At 45.1% G+C, this 25,259-nt stretch overlaps 1 protein-coding gene across 1 annotated transcript in view; it reads left to right on the top strand.

Annotated features, from left to right (window-relative positions):
* The first annotated feature begins 223 nt into the window (after positions 1 to 223).
* The window catches only part of CAPN9 (calpain 9), a 1,050,568-nt gene continuing 1,025,532 nt past the window's right edge, over positions 224 to 25,259 (top strand). Inside the window, exon 1 of the mRNA XM_040350717.1 lies at positions 224 to 572. Coding sequence (XP_040206651.1) covers positions 360 to 572 — 213 coding nt within the window. The 5' untranslated portion in view covers positions 224 to 359. The remainder of the gene's footprint in view (positions 573 to 25,259) is intronic.

Genomic DNA, 25,259 nt, shown 5'->3' with positions numbered 1-25,259 from the left:
AAAGAACAATGCGTTAACACAAAAATCCCCCAGTGGAGTTTGTATGCAATGCTTATAAACCAGAAACTCTGAATCTATGAAAGTTTACCCTTGTTGGTTCAGCAGGGTGTTCCCTGTGCTATTCATCAGCTTTGAAATGTAAATAGTGTCTCATTCTAACAGGTGGAAATAAAGGGAGGAGGTGAAAGGAGGAGTAGACATTTTCTGAATGTTTGTTTTAGTCACCATACTGTACACAGGTCAGATAGTACACCTTAAATATATCTTCTTCTCAGACTGCTACGTTATAGCTGTGTGTGCTGTAGTTTGTCTTATACTTACCTGCTTTTTTCTTAACGCAAAAAAACAAACAGGAAGACATGCCATACATCTATCAAGGCTCGAAGCAGAGGGAACCCAGTTTCCCCCACACTGCCCGAACCATCCACTCATCTGGTAAAACATATGAGCAGCTCAAGCAAGAATGTCTTCAGAAAGGAACTTTGTTTGAAGATCTTGATTTTCCTGCACATGACAGTTCCCTATTCTACAATGAAAAACCAAATATCCCATTTGTATGGAAAAGACCTAAGGTAAGGGTTAACATTTAAATACTTAGCAAAAAAATTCTACTTATTTTTTTTACTGCAAATTAAAGTCTTCCTAACTGGAGTGAATGTCATTGGAATGGAATCATCCACCTGTTACTTAGATATGTAAAGTGCTCTGGCAGAAGAATGCATGCTTGCCATGGATGGTCAGTACGAGGCTGGGTTCACACTATTGCGAATTGGATTGTGACTGGCTCTTTATAGAGCCGGTTTACACATCTCCGCAGCGGGTCCGGTGCGAATTGCACAGTAGTCCTGTGCGTTTTTTTGGTCTGTTTCAGGTCCGAATTCAGTCAAAAATTCAGGCTTAAATCAGACCCGAAACAGTGAATGGAGACGCACCGGACTCCTGCTGTTAGCCACTGCGTTCTCCGGTGTGAACCCAACCTGAGAGTCCATGGCATGTAGGCAGAGGTGGGATTTTCTGCAGGTGATATCAACACAATTGAAAGCCTTTTAAATAGAATTTTGTTGGCAAATTTTTATATTAGGTAGGTTGCCAGGTCTTTCCTCGAACCTACCTAATTGCTTTGGACCGGCATACAGAAAGTGATAATGTGCATAACCAATTTAGGCAGCAGCAAATTAACTCACCAGCATATCTTTGGAATGTAGAAGGAAATTGACGCAAACACAGGGAGATATTGAATTGGACCAAGGACCCCAGTGCTGCAAATCAGATGTGCTAACCACTAAGCCATCCAAAACTACACCAAATGTGGAATTCACTAAACATTTAGTGGTGATGACTGTTCCCAGTAATATAATGTTGTCCCCTACTTAAAGATGTGGTGAGTTCCAAATGAAGTGTGGAGTGTTGCAATATTATAAACCAGTGTCATAGAACATAGAACATGAAAAATAAATTAAAGTTGAATAAATTGAGAACTAAACAAATATGTGTTAGACCCTCGGCCGGGTACTTTTTGCAGAGTTCCCTCTGTCGGGTGTTTAATAAGTGCTAGGTGGATACTATCTGTGAATGTGATGTCAAATTTCAGTGAATCGTCATATACATGACATGAAGAAAATAAAACAACATTCCTGTCCGGGTGTTAGACCCTCGGCCGGGTATTTTAGACCAAAAATCTGAAAAAAATTAATTAGTGTGCACAGAAAAAGATTTTTAAAAAAACATGAATAGAGTCCAAAAAAAGTCCATTGAATCAATATAAATATAAATACGTGAAAAACAAAACATTAAGTGATAAAATGACTTTTGTGCTTAAAGTTGCTGGGTGAGAGCCTTCAAGATTTCATTCTTGTGCGTGACACACCGTGCTCTGTATAAAAATGCATTTACCAGACACTTCTCCCCCTCCTGGGGTATGACGCAGTCACAGTATCTGTGCCACTGTGTAGCAACCTGGGGGTAACCGGGACTGTCTCCGGGCGCTGTTATCGATCCTCCAAGATATTTATGCGGGAGAAGAAAGGATGCCCATAGCGTGAATCCGCTTAAAAGTTAAAGTTTAATGTGCAAAGTGTTTAAAAATACTCACATTGTACATAAATAGTATAGGCAAGAAAAGTTTAACTGGCGCTGATTAACAGGTTTACAGCCCAGACCGGAAGTGTTTAGAACGACGTGCCGCTGACTCCTGATGTCATCAGGAGCTGTTATTCAGCGCCAGTTAAACTTTTCTTGCCTATACTATTTATGTACAATGTGAGTATTTTTAAACACTTTGCACATTAAACTTTAACTTTTAAACGGATTCACGCTATGGGCATCCTTTCTTCTCCCGCATAAATATCTTGGAGGATCGATAACAGCGCCCGGAGACAGTCCCGGTTACCCCCAGGTTGCTACACAGTGGCACAGATACTGTGATTGCGTCATACCCCAGGAGGGGGAGAAGTGTCTGGTGAGTGCATTTTTATACAGAGCACGGTGTGTCACGCACAAGAACAAAATCTTGAAGGCTCTCACCCAGCAACTTTAAGCACAAAAGTCACTTTATCACTTCATTTTTTGTTTTTCACGTATTTATATTTATATTGATTCAATGGACTTTTTTGGACTCTATTCATGTTTTTTTTTAAATCTTTTTCTGTGCACACTAATTTCATTTTTTCAGATTTTTGTTCTAAAATACCCGGCCAAGGGTCTAACACCCGGACAGGAAATTTGTTTTATTTTCTTCAAGTCCTGTATATGATGATTCACTGAAATTTGACATCACATTCACAGATAGTATCCACCTAGCACTTATTAAACACCCGACAGAGGGAACTCTGCAAAAAGTACCCGGCCGAGGGTCTAACACATATTTATTTAGTTCTCAATTTTTTCAACTTTTATTTATTTTTCATGTTCTATGACACTGGTTTATAATATTGCAACACTCCACACTCCATTTGGAACTCACCACATCTTTAAGTAGGGGACAACATTATATTTATTCCCCAGGGTTTTGTTCAGAACAGCGCCATACCTACACCCCCACCTTTCCATTCATTTCTTACTCCACCTAGTGGCAGTAAATCAGTAGGGGCAGCAGTTCTTTCTATTAACCAACCTCATTTGCTGTGTTGGGTTTGGTCTCCGCTGCGCGGTCCCAACCCACAATTTTTTTCTTTCCCAGTAATATGTCTTAGGCTGGGTTCACATCTAAGCCACATGCTGCTCACAGCAGCAGTCCCGTGCGTCAATGTTCTCTGCTTCAGAGATGAATCAGGGCAGCATTTTTGCCTGAATTTGGCTCTGAAATGGAGCCAAAGACGCACAGTGCAATCCACTCCGCAGCTGCCCCAGGGATATGTGAACCAGCTCCATTGAGAGTCACCATCTCCTGTCATGTAAATTGGACGCAAGGAAACGTGCATCCAATTCACACTAGTGTGAACCCAGTCTTAAAGTTGAACCAAAGTCTGCAACTTTTACCTCTCCTTCAATGGTCCAAGGTGCTGACATCTAACTGGCATCTTTGAGGTGCTGGTCTATAGCTGTCTTCATTGGCTGGCACTGGATGACATCACTCCTGCGCATGCGAAGAAGTTCAGTCATCCCAGCACACAGGATCTGTTTCAAGATGTAAACTAAACTGCATAGGCTTTGGTACCTCTGGAAGCCTGACTGAACACTCCCAGAGATGGCATTATCCTTCCCTGCCTTTTTATTAGGACATTGCCAAGACATTCCCAGCTATCACAAGATTGAGCTTTCAAATGTGGAGCTCAGAGATACTGGGTCAGGTGTAAGAAAGTGTAAATCAGAGAAAGAGCTCCCTCCTGTGATGGTGGAGGTGAACAGTAACAACTGTGAGTGTCTTAGCAAAGTCCTAGCAACAAAGCAGAATTGGGGGATGCCATTTTAGGGAGTTTTTCAGTCAGGCTTTGGGAGGTACATAAATGGCCTACACCTATATCAAGGACATTTTCCAGCTTTAACAAAAGTTGCACAGTTTTTTTTTTATCTGCAGATGTGCCTTAACTGCATAAGCCGTTTTTCTGGTAAAATTGCCTTTAAAATTGATAATTAGGTAAATGTGCATGTATTTCTCCACGTATAAAAAAAGTGTATTTTTTTTTGTTTGTTTTTTTAATATCTTCACGACAGCAGTACACATATATGTGGCCTCTCAGTGGGTGGGCCTTAACGCAGAGCTTTTGCATATATGTGTACCAGAATGTAAACAAAGTTGTGCTGAGAGTGTGCACCCTGTGGACTTACGGCACAGTTACGAGTAGCTAGCTGAAAGCTCCCAATCTCTACTTGTGATTGGGAGCTTTTTGGTCATGTGACTGCTGTTATAGCCAATCACGGCTTTCACATAATCAGAACCCTGCCCTGGCCTCCAGCATCAGAAATCTCCTAAAGAACCAGTAGGCCCTGGCATTAAGGGGGTTAATTTATTGTTCTAGAACATGCTCACCTTTGCTGATATACTGTATACTAGCCCATGCACAGACACATCATTTCACAAACATAATGCACATTTTCCTGTGCTTTGCTGATCCTAAGCATTGGCACATAACAAAGTAACTGAAAAGACCAGCTGATAGGTAAAGTTGGCCACATGTGAAGAGATTGTTTCAAAAAGAATAACCACTCAAATGATTTAATTGTTGCAATGTGCAAATCCACTGCAAAGTGCATGACATCAAGCTATGATTACTACCTCTGGGGTAATGTCAACCATTGTAACTTTATATCGGTTGTATGAGAGAGGACTTGTTCTTGTGACTTGTTCTTTATACTGCCGTTAATCTGATGTCACACCCTGCATATGGTGTAGGGTGACCACGTGTTCCGGATTGCCCGGGACAGTCCTGCATTTTGCAGGTCTGTCCCGGGCACATTCATTCCAGGACAATACAGTGTCCTGGAATGAAACTGACACAGCCACCACCCCAGGGCCAATCTGATGCCCCCAAAAAAGGTGGCCACATCACCGCTTTGCTCACTGACAGTACTTGTCCTGGCCGGGATTTCCAGGAGGAACACAATTCCCACCCCCTGCTTATGATTGGAGAAATCATAAATCCCGCCTCTTGTGTCCAATCACTGTGCTGTGATTCGTTACAGCACAAGCTGATTTTTGGGAAGGGAGGGTGTCCCTGAATGGTAGTTTGGAAATGTGGTCACCCTAATATGGTGTCATTGGCACACGATTGTGATCATGTTTATATTTTGTGACTGTAATAATGTATGTGACCAGCCCTCATATATGAAGGTACCATATATACTAAACTACAATGTGTTTCCTTGAATCAAGTGTTCATTTTGGTGTTGTGTATAGTTATATATAGAGTATTGCAGACCAAAAGTTTGGCTTGATATGTAATTTTACATTTATATGCTGGAAAGCAAGCTGCTTTTTTTTCTCACATGTGTAGGAGATGCAGAAGTTGATCTAATAGCTGCATTTGATATTACTCAGCAATAGCTAAAGGCATATACGTCCATTAAAAAATGACTTGTGCCTAAATATGCCTGTAAACTGTTAATCTGGCACTTCAAGCGGGGGTTCACCCTATGAACGGAATTTTTTTTTTTCTACTACCATAAAATCAGGCATTGTAGCGCGAGCTACAGTATGCCTGTCCCGATTTTTTTACCCCCGTACTCACCTTGTAATCGTTCATCGAAGATACCGGGGAATGGGCGTGCCTATGGAGACGGAGGATGATTGACGGCCGGCTCTGGCGCGTCACGCTTCTCCGGAAATAGCCGAAATAGGCTTGGCTCTTCACGGCGCTTGCGCATAGCCTGTGCGCAGGCGCCGTGAACAGTCGAGACCTACTCCGGCTGTCCTCGGGGAGAGTGACGTGCCAGGGCCGGCCGTCAATCATCCTCCCTCTCCATAGGCACGCCCATTCCCCGCGGGAGCCGAAATCTACGATGTCCGATTACAAGGTGAGTCCGGGGTTAAAAAAATCGGGACAGGCATACTGTAGCTCGCGCTACAATGCCTGTCTCGATGGTAAAATCATGTGGGTGAGGGTGAACTACCGCTTTCAGTTCATCAATTGTCAGGTCTAATCGCTGTCAAAATATACTGTATACTAAATGTATGACCAAATCTGAAAGATGGCACTGCCATCTTTCAGATTTGCTCATACATTTAGTATACAGTATGGCAGACCATTTCATATCATAATAATACAAATGAACATTTTAGCTGATAGAGAACCTTCTTTAATTATTTATTTGAAGTAATAGGCAGAGCAGAAGTGGGAAAAGTAACCGGAAATTCAGAATTACAGATTCCTGGTATCTGGGTGGTCAACTAAATCACTTATGGTAATGTGAGTTAAAGTGTATTTCAGGGTTTAAAGCACAATGAGATTATAGGATGAATGTTTGTTTGTTTTTTGTTATTTTGCATGCTAGTCTTCATAATAAAGTAGTGTAAAAAAGGCCTATAATACACTGCTTAGCGCCACTTGAATGAATACCTATACAAAACCTAGAGTAAAAGAAAAAATATCTAAATCTTAGGTTAACTGCTAAATGAATAGCAGACAACCTAAACAAAGCCAGCTGTTTAAAAAGAAAAGCTCATATAAACAAGTACTCTAACACTCATTGAAAAGGTAAGTCCATTCAACAAAAATAAAGCACAACAGCGCTACTCTATAGGTGGTGTTATCACTCCCACCAAGCAGTCCAAAAATCAAAAATCAATGCTGAGAAGCAGATGAGAAATGTCCCAGAAGGAGTGTTGAAAAAGAAAGAAAAATAGCAGCGTGCACCATCCACCAAAAATCTTCTTAATTCACCAGTTGTGATCACACGCCCTCCGTAGAAGCCATTAACTGGCAAAACTAGTCAGGGCGCTTGCTACACCATACATTTGAAGGATCCCCGCGTTCCACCGAAGCAGGACGAGGCAGCTGTAACTCTGCCTGGTATCCTGTCAGCGGTGCGAGGAGGAGACACTGACGCCGATCGCATGAGGATCTGGTGATATTTTCAAATGCCTATTACTGTTTGAATGAATGTACGTTGAATATATAAGGGGAGCCGGATGTACTGGGACTTGAGGGTTTTACATATTAAAAGCTGAATTACGCTATGGTGGCTTTTTTTGCTCTTGCTTGTTTTACCTGAGGGTCCTTAAAGCATCTGGTTCCATGATAGAAGCTGTCTGCTGAGATCCATGGTTAATGAAGTGTTATTCACTGAAAGGCGTATTATATATTTCATTGCGGTGAGTTTGAACCCCGACGGGGCGAGTGATCACAACTGGTGAATTAACCACTTAAGCCCCGGACCAATACGCTGTCCAAAGACCCAAGGTGTTTTTACAATTTGGCAATGCGCTGCTTTAACTGGTAATTGCGCGGTCATGCAATGTTGTACCGAAACGAAACTTGCGTCCTTTTCTTCCCACAAATAGAGCTTTCTTTTGATGGTATTTGATTGCCTGTGCAATTTTTATTTTGTGCGATATAAACGCAAAAAGACCGTACATTTTGAAAAAAAATGATTTTTCTTATAACAAAAAGTAAAAAATATCGAATAAACTAAATTTTAGTCAAACATTTAGGCCAAAATGTATTCAGCCACATGTCTTTAGTAAAAAAAATCGCAATAAGCGTATATTTATTGGTTTTCGCAAAAGTTATAGCGTCTACAAACTAGGGTACATTTTCTGGAATTTACACAGCTTTTATTTTATGACTTCCTATCTCATTTCTTGAGGTGCTAAAATGGCAGGGCAGTACTAAACCCCCCCAAATGACCCCATTTTGGAAAGTAGACACCCCAAGGAAACTGCTGAGAGGCATGTTGAGTCCATTGAATATTTTTTTTTTTGTCCCAAGTGATTGAATAAAGACGAAAAAAAAAAAAAAAAATGTTTACAAAAAGTTGTCACTAAATGATATATTGCTCACACATGCCATGGTTATATGTGGAATTGCACCCCAAAATACATTCTGCTGCTTCTCCTGAGTACGGGGATACCACATGTGTGGGACTTTTTGGGAGCCTAGCCGCATACGGGGCCCCAAAACCAAGCACCGCCTTTAGCATTTCTAAGGGCACAAATTTTTGATTTCACTCCTCACTACCTATCAAGGTTTCGAAGGCCATAAAATGCCAAAATAGCAAAAAAACAAACAAATGACCCCATTTTGGAAAGTAGACACCCCAAGCTATTTGCTGAGAGGCATGTCGAGTCCATGGAATATTTTATATTTTGACACAAGTTGCGGGAATATGACAAACTGATTTTTTTTTGCACAAAGTTGTCACTAAATGATATATTTCTCACACATGCCATAGTTATATGTGGGATTTCACCCCAAAATACATTCTGCTGCTTCTCCTGAGTACGGGGATACCACATGTGTGGGACTTTTTGTGAGCCTAGCCGCATACGGGGCCCCGAAAACAAAGCACCGCCTTCAAGATTTCTAAGGGCATAAATTTTTGATTTCACTCCTCACTACCTATCACTACCTATCACAGTTTTGAAGGCCATAAAATGCCAAGATGTCACACAACCCCCCCAAATGACCCCATTTTGGATAGAAGACACCCCAAGCTATTTGCTGAGAGGCATGTTAAATCCATGGAATATTTAATTTTATGGCCCCAAGTGATTGAATAATGACCAAAAAAAAATAAAATTTTTTTTAAACAAAACGTTGTCACTAAATGATATATTTCTCACATATGCCATGGGCATATGTGGAATTACACCCCAAAATACATTCTGCTGCTTCTCCTGAGTACGGGGATACCACATGTGTGGGACTTTTTGGGAGCCTAGCCGCGTACGGGACCCCGAAAACCAAGCACCGCCTTCAAGATTTCTAAGGGCATACATTTTTGATTTCACTCCTCACTACCTATCACAGTTTCGAAGGCCATAAAATGCCAAAACAGCACAAAACCCCCCCCAAATGACCCCATTTTGGAAAGTAGACACCCCAAGCTATTTGCTGAGAGGGATGTTGAGTCCATGGAATATTACATTTTTTTGCCCCAAGTCACTGAATAATGACCAAAAAAAAAAATTACAAAACGTTGTCACTAAATGATATATTTCTCACACATGCCACGGTTATATGTGGAATTGCACCCCAAAATACATTCTGCTGCTTCTCCTGAGTACGGGGATACCACATGTGTGGGACTTTTTGGGAGCCTAGCCGCGTACGGGGCCCCGAAAACCAAGCACTGCCTTCAAGATTTGTGTGAGTGAAATCAAAAATATATGTCCTTAGAAATCCTGAAGGCGGTGCTTGGTTTTCGGGGTCTCATACACGGCTAGGCTCCCAAAAAGTCCCACACATGTGGTATCCCCGTACTCAGGAGAAGCAGCAGAATGTATTTTTGGGTGCAATTCCACATATAACTGTGGCATGTGTGAGAAATATATCATTTAGTGACAATGTTTTGTACATTTTTTTATTTTTATTTTTTTTGGTCATGATTCAATCACTTGGGGCAAAAAAATTAAATATTCCATGGACTCAACATGCCTCTCAGCAAATAGCTTGGGGTGTCTACTTTCCAAAATGGGGTCATTTGGGGGGGTTTTGTGCTATTTTGGCATTTTATGGCCTTCGAAACTGTGATAGGTAGTGAGGAGTGAAATCAAAAATTTGCGCCCTTAGAAATGCTGAAGGCGGTGCTTGGTTTTCGGGGTCCTGTATGCGGCTAGGCTCCCAAAAAGTCCCAAACATGTGGTATCCCCGTACTCAGGAGAAGCAGCAGAATGTATTTTAGGGTGCAACTCCACATATAACCATGGCATGTGTGAGCAATATATCATTTAGTGCCAAATTTTTTTTTTTTTTTTTTTGTCATATTCAATCACTTTGGACAAAAAAAATAAAAAATCAATGGACTCAGCATGCCTCTCAGCAGTTTCCTTGGGGTGTCTTCTTTCCAAAATGGGGTCATTTGGGTTTTCTTTGTGCTATTTTGGCATTTTATGGCCTTCGAAACTGTGATAGGTAGTGAGGAGTGAAATCAAAAATTTACACCCTTAGAAAGCCTGAAGGCGGTGATTGGTTTTTGGGGTCCCGTACGCGGCTAGGCTCCCAAAAAGTCTCACACATGTGGTATCCCCGTACTCAGGAGAAGCAATAGAATGTATTTTGGGGTGTAATTCCACATATGCCCATGGCATGTTTGAGCAATATATCATTTAGTGACAACTTTGCGCAAAAAAAAATATATATATATATATATATTTATATTTCCCGCAACTTGGGTCAAAATCTAAAATATTCCATGGACTTGAGATGCCTCTCAGCAAATAGCTTGGGGTGTCTGCTTTTCAAAATGGGGTCATTTGGGGGGGTTTTGAATTGTCCTGGCATTTTATGCACAACAATTAGAAGCTTATGTCACACATCACCCACTCTTCTAACCACTTGAAGAAAAAGCCCTTTCTGACACTGTTTGTTTACATAAAAACATATTATTTTTTTGCAAGAAAGTTAAGTTGAACCCCCAAACATTATATATTTTTTAAAAGCAAAGGCCCTACAGATTAAAATGGTGGGTGTTGCAAATTTTTTTTCCACACAGTATTTGCGCAGCGTTTTTTCAAACGCATTTTTTGGGGAAAAAATACAAGTTTTTTTATTTTAAAGCACTAAAACACACTATATTGCCCAAATTATTGATGAAATAAAAATTATGATCTTAGGCCGAGTACATGGATACCAAACACGACATACTTTAAAATTGCGCACAAACGCGCAGTGGCGACAAACTACATACATTTTTAAAAGCCTTTAAAAGCCTTTACAGGCTACCACATACTGCTAAAATTACTGTCCTCGATCTGCCCTTCGCGGTGATACCTCACATGCATGGTGCAATTGCTGTTTACATATGACTCCAGACCGACGCTTGCGTTCGCCTTTGCGCAAGAGCAGGGGGGGACAGGGATGCTTTTTTTTTTTTATATATATTTATTTCGCTTTTTTTATTTTATTTGTTAACTGTTCCTTCCATTTTTTTTTTTTTTACCATTTTTATTGTTATCTCAGGGAATGTAAATATCCCTTATGATAGCAATAGTTAGTGACAGGTACTCTTTTTTTTTAAATGGGGTCTATTAGACCCTAGATCTTTCCTCTGCCCTCAAAGCATCTGACCACACCAAGATCGGTGTGATAAAATGCTTTCCCATATTCTCAATGGCGCCGTTTATATCCGGGGGGGGGGACATTCCCTCCCACTGAATGTAGAAGCAGTCTAGAGGCTAATTAGCCGCTAGGACTGCTTTTACATGAAAGCCGACCGCTGGCTGAAAAGAATGATACCAAGATGATGCCTAAACCCGCAGGCATCATTCTGGTATAACCATTCAAAGTCCAGCAACATACCAGTACGTTGATGGTTCTTGTTGGACATGTATTGTAATCTTTTTTTTTCATGCAGCCTGTTGGCTGAACGAAAAAAAGATTGATCGGTGGGTATGCCCACCATTAGAATACCTCCCTTCATCCACCCACTTCTAATGATGGGCATACATGCACCATTTATATATGCCGAAGCATGGGGGCATCCTCCCGCAAAAAAGTTATGCCGCGTACGGTCGGACTTTTCTATGCCGCGTACACACGGTCGGACTTTTCTATGCCGTGTACACATGGTCAGACTTTTCCACGGGAAAGCCTCCGTAGGAATGTCAACCGTATGTACGCGGCATTAGGAGCAAAATCGCTCCTCCGCCCCTAATGCCCCCATTCTTCGGCATATATGCTCTTTTTTGAACTGTGGTGGTGAAATCAGCTCCTACAGCATTGGAGTCGCGGCTTTATATATCGTGGGAGCAAACGCTGTTGCTGTCACGCTAAATAAATCCGCACTGCAACTGAATGGCGTACCTGCTAAGCAAATGATGGTTAACATTAAAACAAAGTAACATTCCAGTATAACAGTAAGATCATACCATACCTGCAAAGCAAATACCTATAAAAAAAACATAGTAAAAAATAAAACATTTTTTAACGCAACCTGTGCCTAAAATATATATATATGCCGAAGCATGGGGGCATCCTCCCGCAAAAAAGTTATGCCGCGTACGGTCGGACTTTTCTATGCCGCGTACACACGGTCGGACTTTTCTATGCCGTGTACACATGGTCAGACTTTTCCACGGGAAAGCATCCGTAGGAATGTCAACCGTATGTACGCGGCATTAGGAGCAAAATCGCTCCTCCGCCCCTGCTGCCCCCATGCTTCGGCATATATGCTCTTTTTTTTAACTGTGGTGGTAAAAACACCTCCTACAGCACTCGCGGCTTTATATATCGTGGGAGCAAATGCTGTTGCTGTCAAGATAAATAAGTCCGCGCAACAGCTGAATGGCGTACCTGAAAACAGTAAAGTAAATTACATACCTGAAAAGCAAGCATGAAAAAACACAACAACAATAAAACTTTGCAGAATAGAATACAGTAAAAAAGAGCAGAACAATAGAGAGAGAATAGAGAGGGAGAGTACAATAAAACGACAACTATTTTTTTGTTTTTTATTTTTTCCTTTTTAACACTTTTTTTTGTAACTGTTCAACTTTTCGGTTCCAGGTTTGGGTCTCTCAAAATGCGATGGCATCTTGGGAGACCCTGTGTAAGTGTACTTAGCCTGTGTAATGTTTTGCCCTACACTAATAATTAACTTGTGTGTGGAAGCGTTCAAAACATTCCCCAATACAAAGACCAGGATTGTCAGGACAGCGGGGACAAAAATAACGGGTGTCACGCCTAAATCCGCGCTTTCTACAGACACGACATTTTCTTTGGGGGGCTCGTTGGGTAGGGGTACTCTCGAGGGCATACGAAAAATGCCTCTCATGCAGTCGGCTTACTGCATTTGGTAGGGGATGGTGAGGTACAGTACCGCCTGGATACAGGAGTTCTGTGATGATCTCCTTCTGGAATGCAAGAAAGGATCCATTCTGTCCTGAAGCTCTGTATAAGACGTGAGCATTCAGTAGAGCCAATTGAAATAAATGTAGAGACACTTTTTTGTACCAGCGTCTCGTCTTACGGACAATATGATACGGCGCCATCAACTGGTCGTTGAGGTCCACCCCTCCCATGTTTTGGTTATATTCGTGGATACAGAGGGGTTTCTCCACAACACCAGTCGCCGTACGAATTTGTACTGTCGTGTCTGCGTGAAGGGTGGTAAGAACGAAAACATTCTTATTGTCCCGCCACTTCACAGCGAGCAAATTATTACTTCTGAAGCAGGCTCTCGCCCCCAGGCTAAGACGGGAATCTACAAGCCTCTGGGGGAAGCCCCGGCGATTAGGTCGCACGGTGCCACATGCTCCAATCTGATGATCGAACAGGTGACTAAAAAGTGGCACGCTGCTGTAATAATTGTCCACGTATAAGTGGTACCACTTTCCGAATAAGGGTGACACCAAGTCCCACACGATCTTGCCAGCGCTCCCCATGTAATCTGGGCATCCTTCCGGCTCTACCTCACTATCTTTGCCCTCATAAACCCTAAAGCTCCATGTGTAGCCTGTTGCCCTGTCACAGAGCTTATAGAGCTTGATCCCGTATCTGGCACGCTTGTTGGGAAGGTACTGCTTGAAAGACAAGCGGGCAGAAAATTTAATCAGGGACTCGTCAACGCATACAACCTGTTGGGGATTAAACAAGGCTGCAAAACGTTCGTTGAAATGATTTATGAGGGGCCGAATTTTGTAGAGCCGGTCAAATTCAGGGTCTCCACGTGGACGACAAAGTGCATTGTCACTGAAATGCAGAAACCGCAGGATCGCCTCGTATCGTTTCCTGGCCATGTGAGCAGAGCACACGGGCATATGGTCGATGGGATGTGTGGACCAATACATCCGCAACTCCGGAAATTGGTGTATGCCCATGTTGAGGGTAAGGCCCAGAAAGGTTTTAAATTCGGAAACCTCAAGAGGTTTCCATTCTTTGGCAAGGAGGGTCTGGGGATTAGCGGCGATGTAGGTACCAGCATATAAATTACTCTGGTCCACAATAGATCTAAAGAGATCTTCCGTGAAAAACAGCGAATAAAAATCAAGTGCCATAAAATTCGCTGTATGAATGAATGAATGAATGAAAAACGTATAAAGCGCGGCGCATGCGAACTGAATCGCTTCTGGGCGCTAGTTGTTCGTGTCTCATGACATCAAAAGAGCAGAGTTTTGATCTGTCTTCTGAAAGTCAGGTGGTTTTCCTCCAACCGAATGCTGGTCCAACCGAATGCATAGTCTAGGACCCTGAAAAGCAAACCTTCTTTCTCCTTTGGACTTGTATTTGGTTTTTGGTACCCTGACCAGATTTTGGTCGGTGGATCGCAGAACGCGATTCGAATTGTGAGGTTCTATCTTGTCGCAAAGATATTGCGGAGCCTTCCCATGGATGCACTTATGTGTCAGGCAGAGTGCTTTAAATGCAATTCTGTCTTTTACTGGCAGCCAGTGAAGGGTTCTCAACGAAGGTGAGATTGATTCCCATTTTTTTTTCCCAGTCACCAGTCTGGCGGCCGTATTCTGAACGACTTGCAGACGGGAGATTTGGTACTTTGGGAGTCCGAGGTACAGGGCATAGTCCAGTCTGGAATTCACGATTGTTCCCACCACGACTGCTACGTCTTCTTTGGGGATAAATGGAATAAGTCTGCGTAGTAGGCGCAACAGATGGTGCGCTCCGCTGACTACTGACCCTATTTGTGCGTCCATTGTCATGAAGGTGTCAAAGGTGACCCCGAGACTTTTGACTTTGGAGCTAGGGGTGATGATTTGGCCCAGAATGGGCGGGGCTGTCCAGGTTGTTGCCAGTTGACTCTTTCGGCTGGCGTGAAACATAAGGAGTTCTGTTTTTGAACTGTTGAGTTTAAGATAACTCTTTGTCATCCAGTTTTCTATCAAAGAGAGACATTTCTCTAAACTGGGATGATGATCCTTTTTGTTGCGGATGCGAAAATTCAGTTGCGTATCGTCTGCATAAGAGTGATAGAGTAGTTCTTGGCTACTGATAATATCAAAGAGAGGGCGAAGATAGATGTTGAAAAGCACCGGTGACAGGGGGGATCCTTGGGGGACTCCACATGACACCGTGTGCTTTTCCGACGTGAAAGAACCCAATTTAACTGTTTGTGATCGGTTTTCAAGAAAGGAAGAAAACCATGGTAAATCACCTTCTGCGACTTCTGCTACCTTGGCTAGTCGCATCAGTAACAGTTTGTGGTCTACCGTGTCAAAGGCTGCGCTTAGGTCCAGCAGAACCAGGAGACAAGATTCTCCTTCGTCTGCGGCCTCGAGGGCATCGTCCCATATTTTGAGTAAGGCCGTTTCTGTCCCGTGTCCGGGACGGAAGCCTGATTGTAATGGATCCAGTAGATTGTGGGTATCTAGATGCTGTTGCAGCTGTTGTACCACTACTTTCTCCATTATCTTGGAGAGAACATTTAGGCCTGTTATGGGACGGCGGTGAGTTGGGTCCTTGGGATCCAGGTTAGGTTTTTTCAAGATGGGCTGGATTGTGCCCTCTTTCAACAGGGATGGCACTGTGCCTTCCTTAAATGATTGGTTTATAAGCTGTGTGATGGGTGGTGCCAGGATGTCGGCACATTCCTTCAGCAGTTTGGTGGGGATGATATCATTGGACGATGTGCTGTTCCGCAAAGCACCAATGATATTTTTTGTGGTATCGATGGAGATCGGTTCCAGAGTGAACTTTGTTGATTGTAGAGCGTTTCTGTGGGTGTTTTGTGGTTGATTGACGGTGGGGTTGAGGGGGGTATTGTTTTGCAAGATGCTTTCCCGGATTCTTTCAATTTTGTTGATGAAGAAATCCGATAGTTCATTACAGAACTCTTGGGTGTCTGAGTTGGGGACTTCAAGACATCCTGGATTCATGGTCTGGGTGACCATCTTGAAGAGTTCGCGGGGGCGGTTTAGGGCGCTGTTAATCGCCATAGAAAAATGATGTTTCTTGGCTTTGAAGATTTCTTTATGATATCGTGTTGTTATTGCCTTGTAGATGATGAGGTTATCCTCTGCAGGGCTTCTTTTCCAGGCGGCTTCCGCCCTTCTGCGCTCTTGCTTCAGAAGCGACAGCTGGTTGTTGAACCAGCCAGATTTTCTTTTTCGGATGCAGGCTTTGCGTTTCGGTGCTACTATATCGGCTGACTGTAGCAGGGCTGCGTTTATGGCATCCAGTGTATCTGCGGCTGTTTGATGTGGATGGATTGTTTTGATTCTGTTTCCCAAGGTAGATTTAAAGAGTTCCGAATGGAGCTTCTTCTGAGATCTAGCCCAGTGTATTGTCACCGGCTTGGGTGCTTTTATCACTGGGGGAATTTTGGAGATTATGAAATTGATTGCATGGTGGTCTGTCCATGGCAATGGTTCATTTTCTAAAATGCTTATTTTCAGATTTTGTCTGAAAATTAGGTCGAGTGTGTGACCTGAAGCATGTGTTGGCCCGCATATAAGTTGCTGTAGCCCTAATCCCTCCATGTGATCGATGCAGGCGTCCGCAATGGGATCCTGTGCGGAGTTGGCCCACAGATTAAAGTCCCCGAGCAGCAAAAGGTGTTTGCTGTTAAGGGTATAAGTGGATATAAACTCCGTTAAAGATGGCAAAAACTGCGATTTTGGCCCAGGTGGCCTATAGCAGAGGAGAAATAATAATAGTACTACAGCGCAAATTAAATATCAAAAATATAGTACATTAAAAAAATTACCAAATAATAAACGCAGCAAAAAGTGTGATGTAGGTCAAACAAAATAGTGAAATATATATATGGTATTTTGCGCTGAATATTAACTTAGATAATGCAAAATCGTGCTTATGAGTGATTCAGAAACCCTCTATTACCAAATAATAAAATAAATAAGCAAATAGATCCAAAACAATTAGTCCAATTGCATAAGTATGCACCAGTGGTTCTCCTAGGAACGACACCCAGATCAGTGTGATGATAAAAGAAAGTGTTGTGTGATCACAAACAATGTGCTCCTGCTTCACAAATAGGACGCCTCTTCCACATTAAACACAGCTCATGGAAAACAAGAAAGAAAAAGTTCTCATAGCGCAATTGAGTATTAAACACAATACAAAGAAGATAGGTGGTCTCTAGCAATGACCCATGATTAAGTCAAGTGACCATTGACGTAACGCGTGGGGGAGGAGTTACGAGCGGGACGGATCAAGGATTCGAATGAGGAGAGGAAACATCATATAAGCTGAGCGGCTTAATGAAGGATCGGTGCATTGTTGGTATATGCGGTTTTTAATCGGTGGATTCGTGAGTGTGCCATTGCTAGAGACCACCTATCTTCTTTGTATTGTGTTTAATACTCAATTGCGCTATGAGAATTTTTTCTCTCTTGTTTTCCATGAGCTGTGTTTAATGTGGAAGAGGCGTCCTATTTGTGAAGCAGGAGCACATTGTTTGTGATCACACAACACTTTCTTTTATCATCACACTGATCTGGGTGTCGTTCCTAGGAGAACCACTGGTGCATACTTATGCAATTGGACTTATTGTTTTGGATCTATTTGCTTATTTATTTTATTATTTGGTAATAGAGGGTTTCTGAATCACTCATAAGCACGATTTTGCATTATCTAAGTTAATATTCAGCGCAAAATACCATATATATATTTCACTATAGCAGAGGAGAATGTGAACAGTCTCCTGGGGGGAAGTTTGAAGTTGAAGAGTAAGGGTTTCCATGAATGGAAGAGGATTTTGAAGGGCTGGCTTAGTGATTGTAATGTGATTCTTGTGGATCACCGCCAGGCCTCCTCCTCTTTGCCCTATTCTGTTTTCCGTTATAATGCGATAGTTTTCTGGCACCAATTCTCCGAGAATGGTGTTGCAGTCGTCTGAGAGCCAGCTTTCTGTAATAAAGAGGCAGTCTAGATCGTTTTGTAGTAAGAAATCGTGGATTTCTAATCAGTGTTTTACTGCCGATCTTGTGTTGATCAAAGCACATGATATGTGCTTGAGCTGGGTTAAATAGTTTACATTTTTGATGGTCGATCGTCGATCGAATCTCAAAAGTTGCTCTATTTTTAAGGCCTTTTTGGTGACGGCTGGTAATGCTGTTGCGAATTGTCTCAGACCCCGAATAGAGTCCGCAGAGTATCGCAGATTAGCCATTGTCGCCAGTCACATTGTCGTCAGTCTTTCCTAATTGCGGCGGCCACGAATGAGGCCTGGTCTGGCGCGGATGCGGGAAGAGCCGCGAGACGCCGGATGTGATGGGTGGAAGACTGTCCAAGTGAGCCGTCACTCGTTGAGTCTTCTCTCCCTGATTGGTCCAGAGGAAGGCGAAAAACCCCAGGCGTGCTGTGCCAATCTGCAGCGATCGGGGGAAAAAATTCCTTCCTGACCCCTTAACGGCGATCGGTGCAACCCTGGATCAATTGGCTAGGGGGGTGTGGGGGGTCTTAGTCCTGTTTTTTTGAGCTGTGTCTGCAGCACCTGAGAGCTGGGAGGACCCTGCCTGGCTGCACTATCCCTGGGGAGAGCCGACTCGTTTGAGAGCGTCCTGCTCTCACTATCCCTGGGGTGAGCAGACTAAGATGAGAGCATCTGCTGCACGGCTGAATCTATATAGCAAGAGTTCCAACTTTATTAGCTGCAAGCTTGTTCTGGATCAGTGATTGAAAAAAAATAATGAAGACTCCTGTCTTACCTCCTGTTTCAAACTCCTGGTTTTTAACTCAGGCACTTTTGATCAAAGAATGCACTTCTGATCAGAGAGTCCACATGTGAAGCCACCATCATTGGGAGCCAGCTCCTCTGGGAGCTTGTACAGCCACTTTATACTCACCTGTGAAGACCTGTGAACAAACACACACCTGTGAACAATTAAACCCTCCCCTTAATTAGCAGAAAGGAAAAAGAAAAAAAGCTGTTTAAAAAGTGTCAGAGAAAAAGAGGGGAAAAAAATCTGCAAGCAGAAGCAGATAATAGCCAACTCCTGGTTTTTAACTCAGGCACTTTTGATCAAAGAATGCACTTCTGATCAGAGAGTCCACATGTGAAGCCACCCGGTATCCACCTGAATACCGGGTTGGCCAGTGAATGGGGGAAGTACGGGTGCTGCAGAAGTGGTGGGGACCCAATCAGGATAGGCGAATTCTGCAGGAAGGGCACTATGGGCACGACGGGCCTGTCTTTGTCTTCTTCTTGGTGGCAGCGGGACACTACTTGTGCTTGCCACCTCGCCAGCTTGAACTGCACTTATGGGACTCGCTACGTCACCACGTGATACTGCAGTGCTGGATGAACGACCAGGGTGTACTAGGCCGCTGGTGCTTGCCAATCCACCAGAAGGAATGGCGGCGCTAGTACTGGCTCTCTGCTCCATACAAGGGTCCTGCGGTTCTTGCTGCTCAACAACATCAGAACGGGGTCGGGTACGCCTGGCCTTAGCAGGGACCACTACTCCGTCGTCCGAACTATCTGACATGTCGTAAACAGGATCGTATTCTGAGCCAGATTCTGTCAGATACGTGACCTCCTCTTCTTCACTATCTGACATGCACAGAATCCTGACGGCCTCTTCACCAGTGTACATTCGCTTTGCCATTTTGGGTTTTAAATTTAGTGGTACACTGGTGATGATTCACAGGTAAAAAAAGCACCTGACTATAGAAAGGAAAATGTAGAAAACGCTTCCAAAAAAACTGTTAGCGATCGCAGGGATCAGGCCTGTCTCTACGAACGCTGCAGTTGTGTGTTGTGTTTTTGAAGTGACAGTGATCGATCGATACTGCACTTGGGTGGGTTGGGCAGAGGGGGAAAACGCAGGTGCTAGCGGGTATCTGGGCTGATTCCGCTAACAATGCGTTTTTGGGTACCCTAAACTGCTGGGTACGCTAGTATAGATCTGATCAGATCAGGTATCGATCCGTTCAGATACTATACCACTAAGGGGGGTGTATGCTTTGCGAGTGGGTGTAAGCGGTACTGGCACTAACCTAACACTGCCTGGGGCGACGCAGACCCTGACTGACGCTAAAATTTAATTTATATCACCCGCCGGGCGATCAGGGGGTTAAACCTTTATTGGGTTATATACGGCGGGTGCCCTGATGCTATAAACAGCAAACTAACTAACCAGCGTCAACCGTAACACTTATACGGTGATCACTGGTGAAAGGGTTAACTAGGGGGCAATCAGGGGTTAAAAACTTTATTTATGGGGGTACCTAACGCTATAGAACTTGGCGGCGAACCTCAAAAAAAGCTAACTGCCTAGCGGCAACAGTGACACTAATACAGCGATCAGAAAATCGATCGCTTAGTGACACTGGCAATAGGGGGTGAAAGGGTTAACTAGGGGGCAATCAGGGGTTAAAAACTTTATTTATTGGGGGTACCTAACGCTATAGAACTTGGCGGCGAACCTCAAAAAAAGCTAACTGCCTAGCGGCAACAGTGACACTAATACAGCGATCAGAAAATCGATCGCTTAGTGACACTGGCAATAGGGGGTGATCCAGGGATAGAATCTTGCCTTTTGGGGAACCCACAACCCGCCCTTCGCCATGAGCAGAGCCACCCGAAGCTCGTCTACATCCAGGGCAACAGGTGAGACTATTACTCAGCTGAGCAGGAACATCCCGGAGATATTCCGAACACAACGCATGGCGGCACATGCGGCCTCACAGGCCCAAACTCCGAGCCCGCTTAGCCTGGAATCCGGCCTGCAGACCTTGGAGCCAGTTTCGTCTGCAGGACGCACACACCCCCCTAGTCTATTTGACTTGGAAACGATGACCGCGGACATTAAAAATGCGGTCACGGCGGCGGTGGCTGATCTCAAAACGGAGATCCGTGCAGTGGCCCACCGGATCGATGAGGTGGAACAAACCACCCAGGCTCACGCGGCTGCACTCCGCCAAGTTCAAGGCACCTATGACGCCCAGCTCCCTCACCTCCTGGAGCTCCACAGACACGTCGAGGACCTCGACAACCGGGGTCGGAGGCACAACATACGTGTGAGGGGTCTCCCTGAAAGTGTAGAACCGGGGAACTTGCAGCAATCTCTCCAAGCCATCTTTAATGACTTAATGGAGCGCCCGGCGGACTCGCCCGTCGAAATGGAGAGAGCCCATCGAGCGCTGCGTCCCCCGCCTAGGGACAACGAACCCCCTAGAGATGTGATCTGCTATGTGATTAACTTCCAGCTCAAGGAGGAGATCCTTCGCAAAGCAAGAGCGAGAGGACGAATCCTCCATGATGGGGTGGAGGTGAAACTATTTCAAGATCTGTCCCAGATCACACTTCAGAACAGGCGCGCCCTACGCCCCCTGCTGGAGGCCCTACGCGCAAGAAACATACAATACCGTTGGAAGTTCCCCTTTGCGCTCTCGGCATCATCCAGGGGGCGCTCCGCTCTCCTCCGCACACCCGAGGACCTTCACAACTTCTGTGAGCAGCTCGATCTACCGCCCGTGGACCTCCCGGACTGGTATGCTTTCTACTTCCCCTCGGAACCATGGCTCCCAGTCTCCATGAATCCGTCCCCGAAAGCTCAGCGCCACAGATCCCGCAGGAACAGGGCAGGTCCGTCCTCCCCCGGTAATCATGCTTCTAGACGCGATCTCTACCAACACAACCCGGGCTCCCCCTCGACGCCACCAAGAGGTAGAGACCGGATCGAGGCCTGATGCACAGATCGTTACGATCCCTTGTTATGTGTCGCCACTCCTGTTCTCTTTGGGACTCAAGTTTCAACCCCCCGTGTGTGTGCAGGCTCTGCATGACTCGAGTGCCCCTCTGGCGTTCTGCAGCTACTGACCAGCTGTGCCTCTGTGCGCGGAATAGCTGGCACTGACTTCCACTCGATGTTGCTGGTGCATGTGAGATGTCAGGATCATGCACTTTAGCCCCCTTTTTCTTTTGGTGTTATTTTTTTTTTTTTTCTTTTTCTTCTCTTTTGTCTCTAATCCCCCTTGCCCCGTGCATGTGCTGTGAGACTTCCTTGCATACTTGGACTTCCATCAGGACTAGAACCTTTCGATGCAATGCCTCTGAAACCTACAGGTCTGATACGTCCTCCTCAAGGGCATGTCTGATGGTCTTCTGGGCCCCTCCTCAGCTCCCACGTCTCCACAAGGGTAACCAAGGGGTACTGCTGAAGTTTTGTGACCTGCTTTTGTCCGCTGTGCTATACACGTTTCTGCGCGGGTCCCTGCCCTTATCTCCCCCCGTCCCGCCCCGTCTCGCCCCGTCTCGCCCCCGCCCTCCCCTTTCCCTTCCCTCCCCCCTTGTTATCCTTACCCTCCCCCACCCCCCTCCCCCTCCTTCATCCCTCCCTTCCCCTCCTTCGCCTCCCTCCCCTTCCTCTCCTCCCCTCCTTCCCCCCCTTCTTTTCCCTCGCTTCCCTCTCCTCTCCTCCCTTCCCCTCCCCCTTTTGGCCCCCGGCCCCCATCCTCTCTTCACTTACCCCCTGTTAGAGATACTCTCAGCTGGCTCACATTAGCTAATTCTCTGAGGGGGATGGCTATCCCGATCCCACTGACCTGGCGCTGGTCCCAATGCTCCCTACGTCCTCCCCTTGGAGTCTGAGATTCTCCCTTCGCTATCTGCGGGGGTGGGGGGTGGCCGGGGGGGGGGGGGGGGGGAGGAGGGTGAGCTTTAATTGTATTGTATTTTGTGGTCCTCCAGACATCTATTTTATACCTTTTTAACCACACGGGCTTGTTGCATGTTATTATGTTAATCTTTTTCTGTCCCTTAGTAACTTTACGCCCATAAGGGCGCTGTGTTATAGATATGTGGCGATACTTGTTGTATCTATGCTAATACCGCGTAGACTTATCTGCACTTGTTTAATATATATGCACTGTTCTCCCTCTCTCCCTGATGAGACCACGGTTTTGTACACCACCTACCACTCACCTTAGCCCTTGTGCTCCGCATACTATATAGGGCTGTCCTGCACCTCATCTTTATACAATTCACGGGTTCCCCTCAACACCCTTTTTTATTTATCATACGTCCTACTTTCTATCCCTGGACCGCTTTCCCTTCGAGGTTTCTGTCCCTGATTTCGCTCCCACACAGCTATCCCACTGGGATTCTTGCTGACCCTCCAGACCTTCCCCCTTTTTAGGTGATTTAGCAGGCCTAATATCACCTCTGGATCATATTTTCTCTGTCTCGAACTTCCCTCTACTCTTCCTGTTCCGATCCTTTACTTTCCCTTCTCCTCCCTACCTCGACCCCTCTATTCCCATCGCCCCTCCTCCTCCCCCTTCCCCTAGCCTTTTTTTCTTCTTCCCTACCTCCCCTCTCTTCTTGATCTCCCCTCTTCCTGTGCCTTCGACTGGGTCCGCGCCTGTCCTCCCTGGGGTTATCCCCGCCGTCTCTCCCCCTTCTAGCTCCTTGACCCTCAGGCCTATCGTTCTCAACCTCATCCCCCTGATACCAGACCCTGCAGCATTGACCATTAACTATGACACCCATATCCTTGAAATGTGTATCTCTTAATGTTAAAGGCCTCAACTTACCAGAAAAGAGGTCTCAGGTTTTATCTTCGCTCTCCAAATATGGAGCCCATTTTCTTCTTTTACAGGAGACTCACTTCCGTTCGGACGCCATTCCCAAACTCGCTAATCATATCTATCGGACCGCGTTTCACGCTACTAACCCTAGCTCCAAAACGAAGGGGGTCTCCATCCTGGTGTCCAAGCATGCGAATTTCACTCTGGATGATTCCCTTATCGACCCGGAGGGTAGGTACATTTTCCTTAAGGGGTCTTATGAATCTAAACCTATCACGCTGGCCAATATTTATTGTCCCAATGACCACCAGGTGGCCTTTTTCAAGACTACATGCGACCTTTTAGCGTCATTCAAGTCGGTACTCTTGCTTCTAGGGGGGGACTTTAATGTCCCCCTGAACCTCCTGCTGGACTCCTCCACCAGTACCTCCACCTTGACCTATAAATCATTGAGGCAAATCAACCTACGCCTACAGAATCTGTCCCTGCATGATGTCTGGCGCATGCTGTATCCCTCGGATAGGGACTATACCTTTTTTTCGGCCCCCCACCAAAAGTACTCTAGGATCGATTACTTTTTCCTCTCCCAATCGGACCTGACTTACCTCCAGAATTCCACAATCGAACCGATGTTTTTATCGGACCACCACCCGATAAGTGTTACCTTAACTTTTCCCGAAACGTCCTCTAGAACTAAGACTTGGCGTCTGAATTCTTCCTTGCTTAAGGATCTATCTGTTACTGACCAAATCCGCACGCGCATCCAACAGTACTTCACGGAGAATTCTAGCCCGGAGATCTCCCCGGTTTCCCTTTGGGAGGCGCACAAATGCGTCATTCGGGGGGAGCTGATCGCCCTGGCTACGAAAGCCAAGAAACAACGCCAGGAACACATAAACTCCCTTATGGCGACGATTAAGTCGCTCGAAGCATCACACAAGAAGTCCCATGCCCAGGCCACCCTAAAAGACTTGACACAAGCTAGGACTTCTCTTATGGAGGAGCTGGGCAAACGCGCTAAGAGGCGTTATATTCTCGGGCAGAGGATCTTCTACGAACAGGGCAACAAGAGTGGACGCCTTTTGGCGCGCTCGGTACAAAACTCTAAGCCTACCTCCACGATTCACCACATTCAAGGCCGAGGTGGTACCCGGCTAGTTAAGAACGGAGACATTGCTAAGGAATTCGAAGATTTTTACTTTAAGCTGTATAATCTCAATCCCCAAGCTCGCTCTCAGTCCAAGATCTCTTCGCGGAGATCGCAGATTAAGGACTTTCTTTCTCGATATGGTCCCAAACCAATTTCCCCACAAAAGTCGCTCGCCCTGGAAAGCCCCATGACAGCCGCGGCTGTGAAACAAATGAAGCCCGGGAAGGCCCCGGGCCCAGACGGCTTCTCCCTGCAGTACTACAAGTCTTTTGGCGGGGTACTCACCTCCAAGCTCCTGAACTTATTTAATGCCCTGTCCGACCCTCAGATTAAGCCCGGCAGCATGCTGACAGCCCACATAACAGTGATCCCAAAGGAGGGTAAGGACCCTTCTGCAGTGGCCAGCTACCGTCCGATTTCGCTCCTAAATGTGGACATAAAAATATACGCGAAAATCCTTGCGAATAGGGTGGCGCCACTAATCCCGGGTATTATCTCATTAGATCAGGTGGGTTTTGTCCCTGGACGGGAGGCCAGGGACAACACCATCCGTACTCTGAATTTAC

Source organism: Rana temporaria, chromosome 4 (genome assembly GCF_905171775.1).
Source record: "Rana temporaria chromosome 4, aRanTem1.1, whole genome shotgun sequence".
In the NCBI taxonomy this organism is placed as follows: Eukaryota; Metazoa; Chordata; class Amphibia; order Anura; family Ranidae; genus Rana; species Rana temporaria.
Note: the sequence above shows the minus strand (reverse complement) of the source record. Positions and strands in the feature narration are given on the sequence as shown.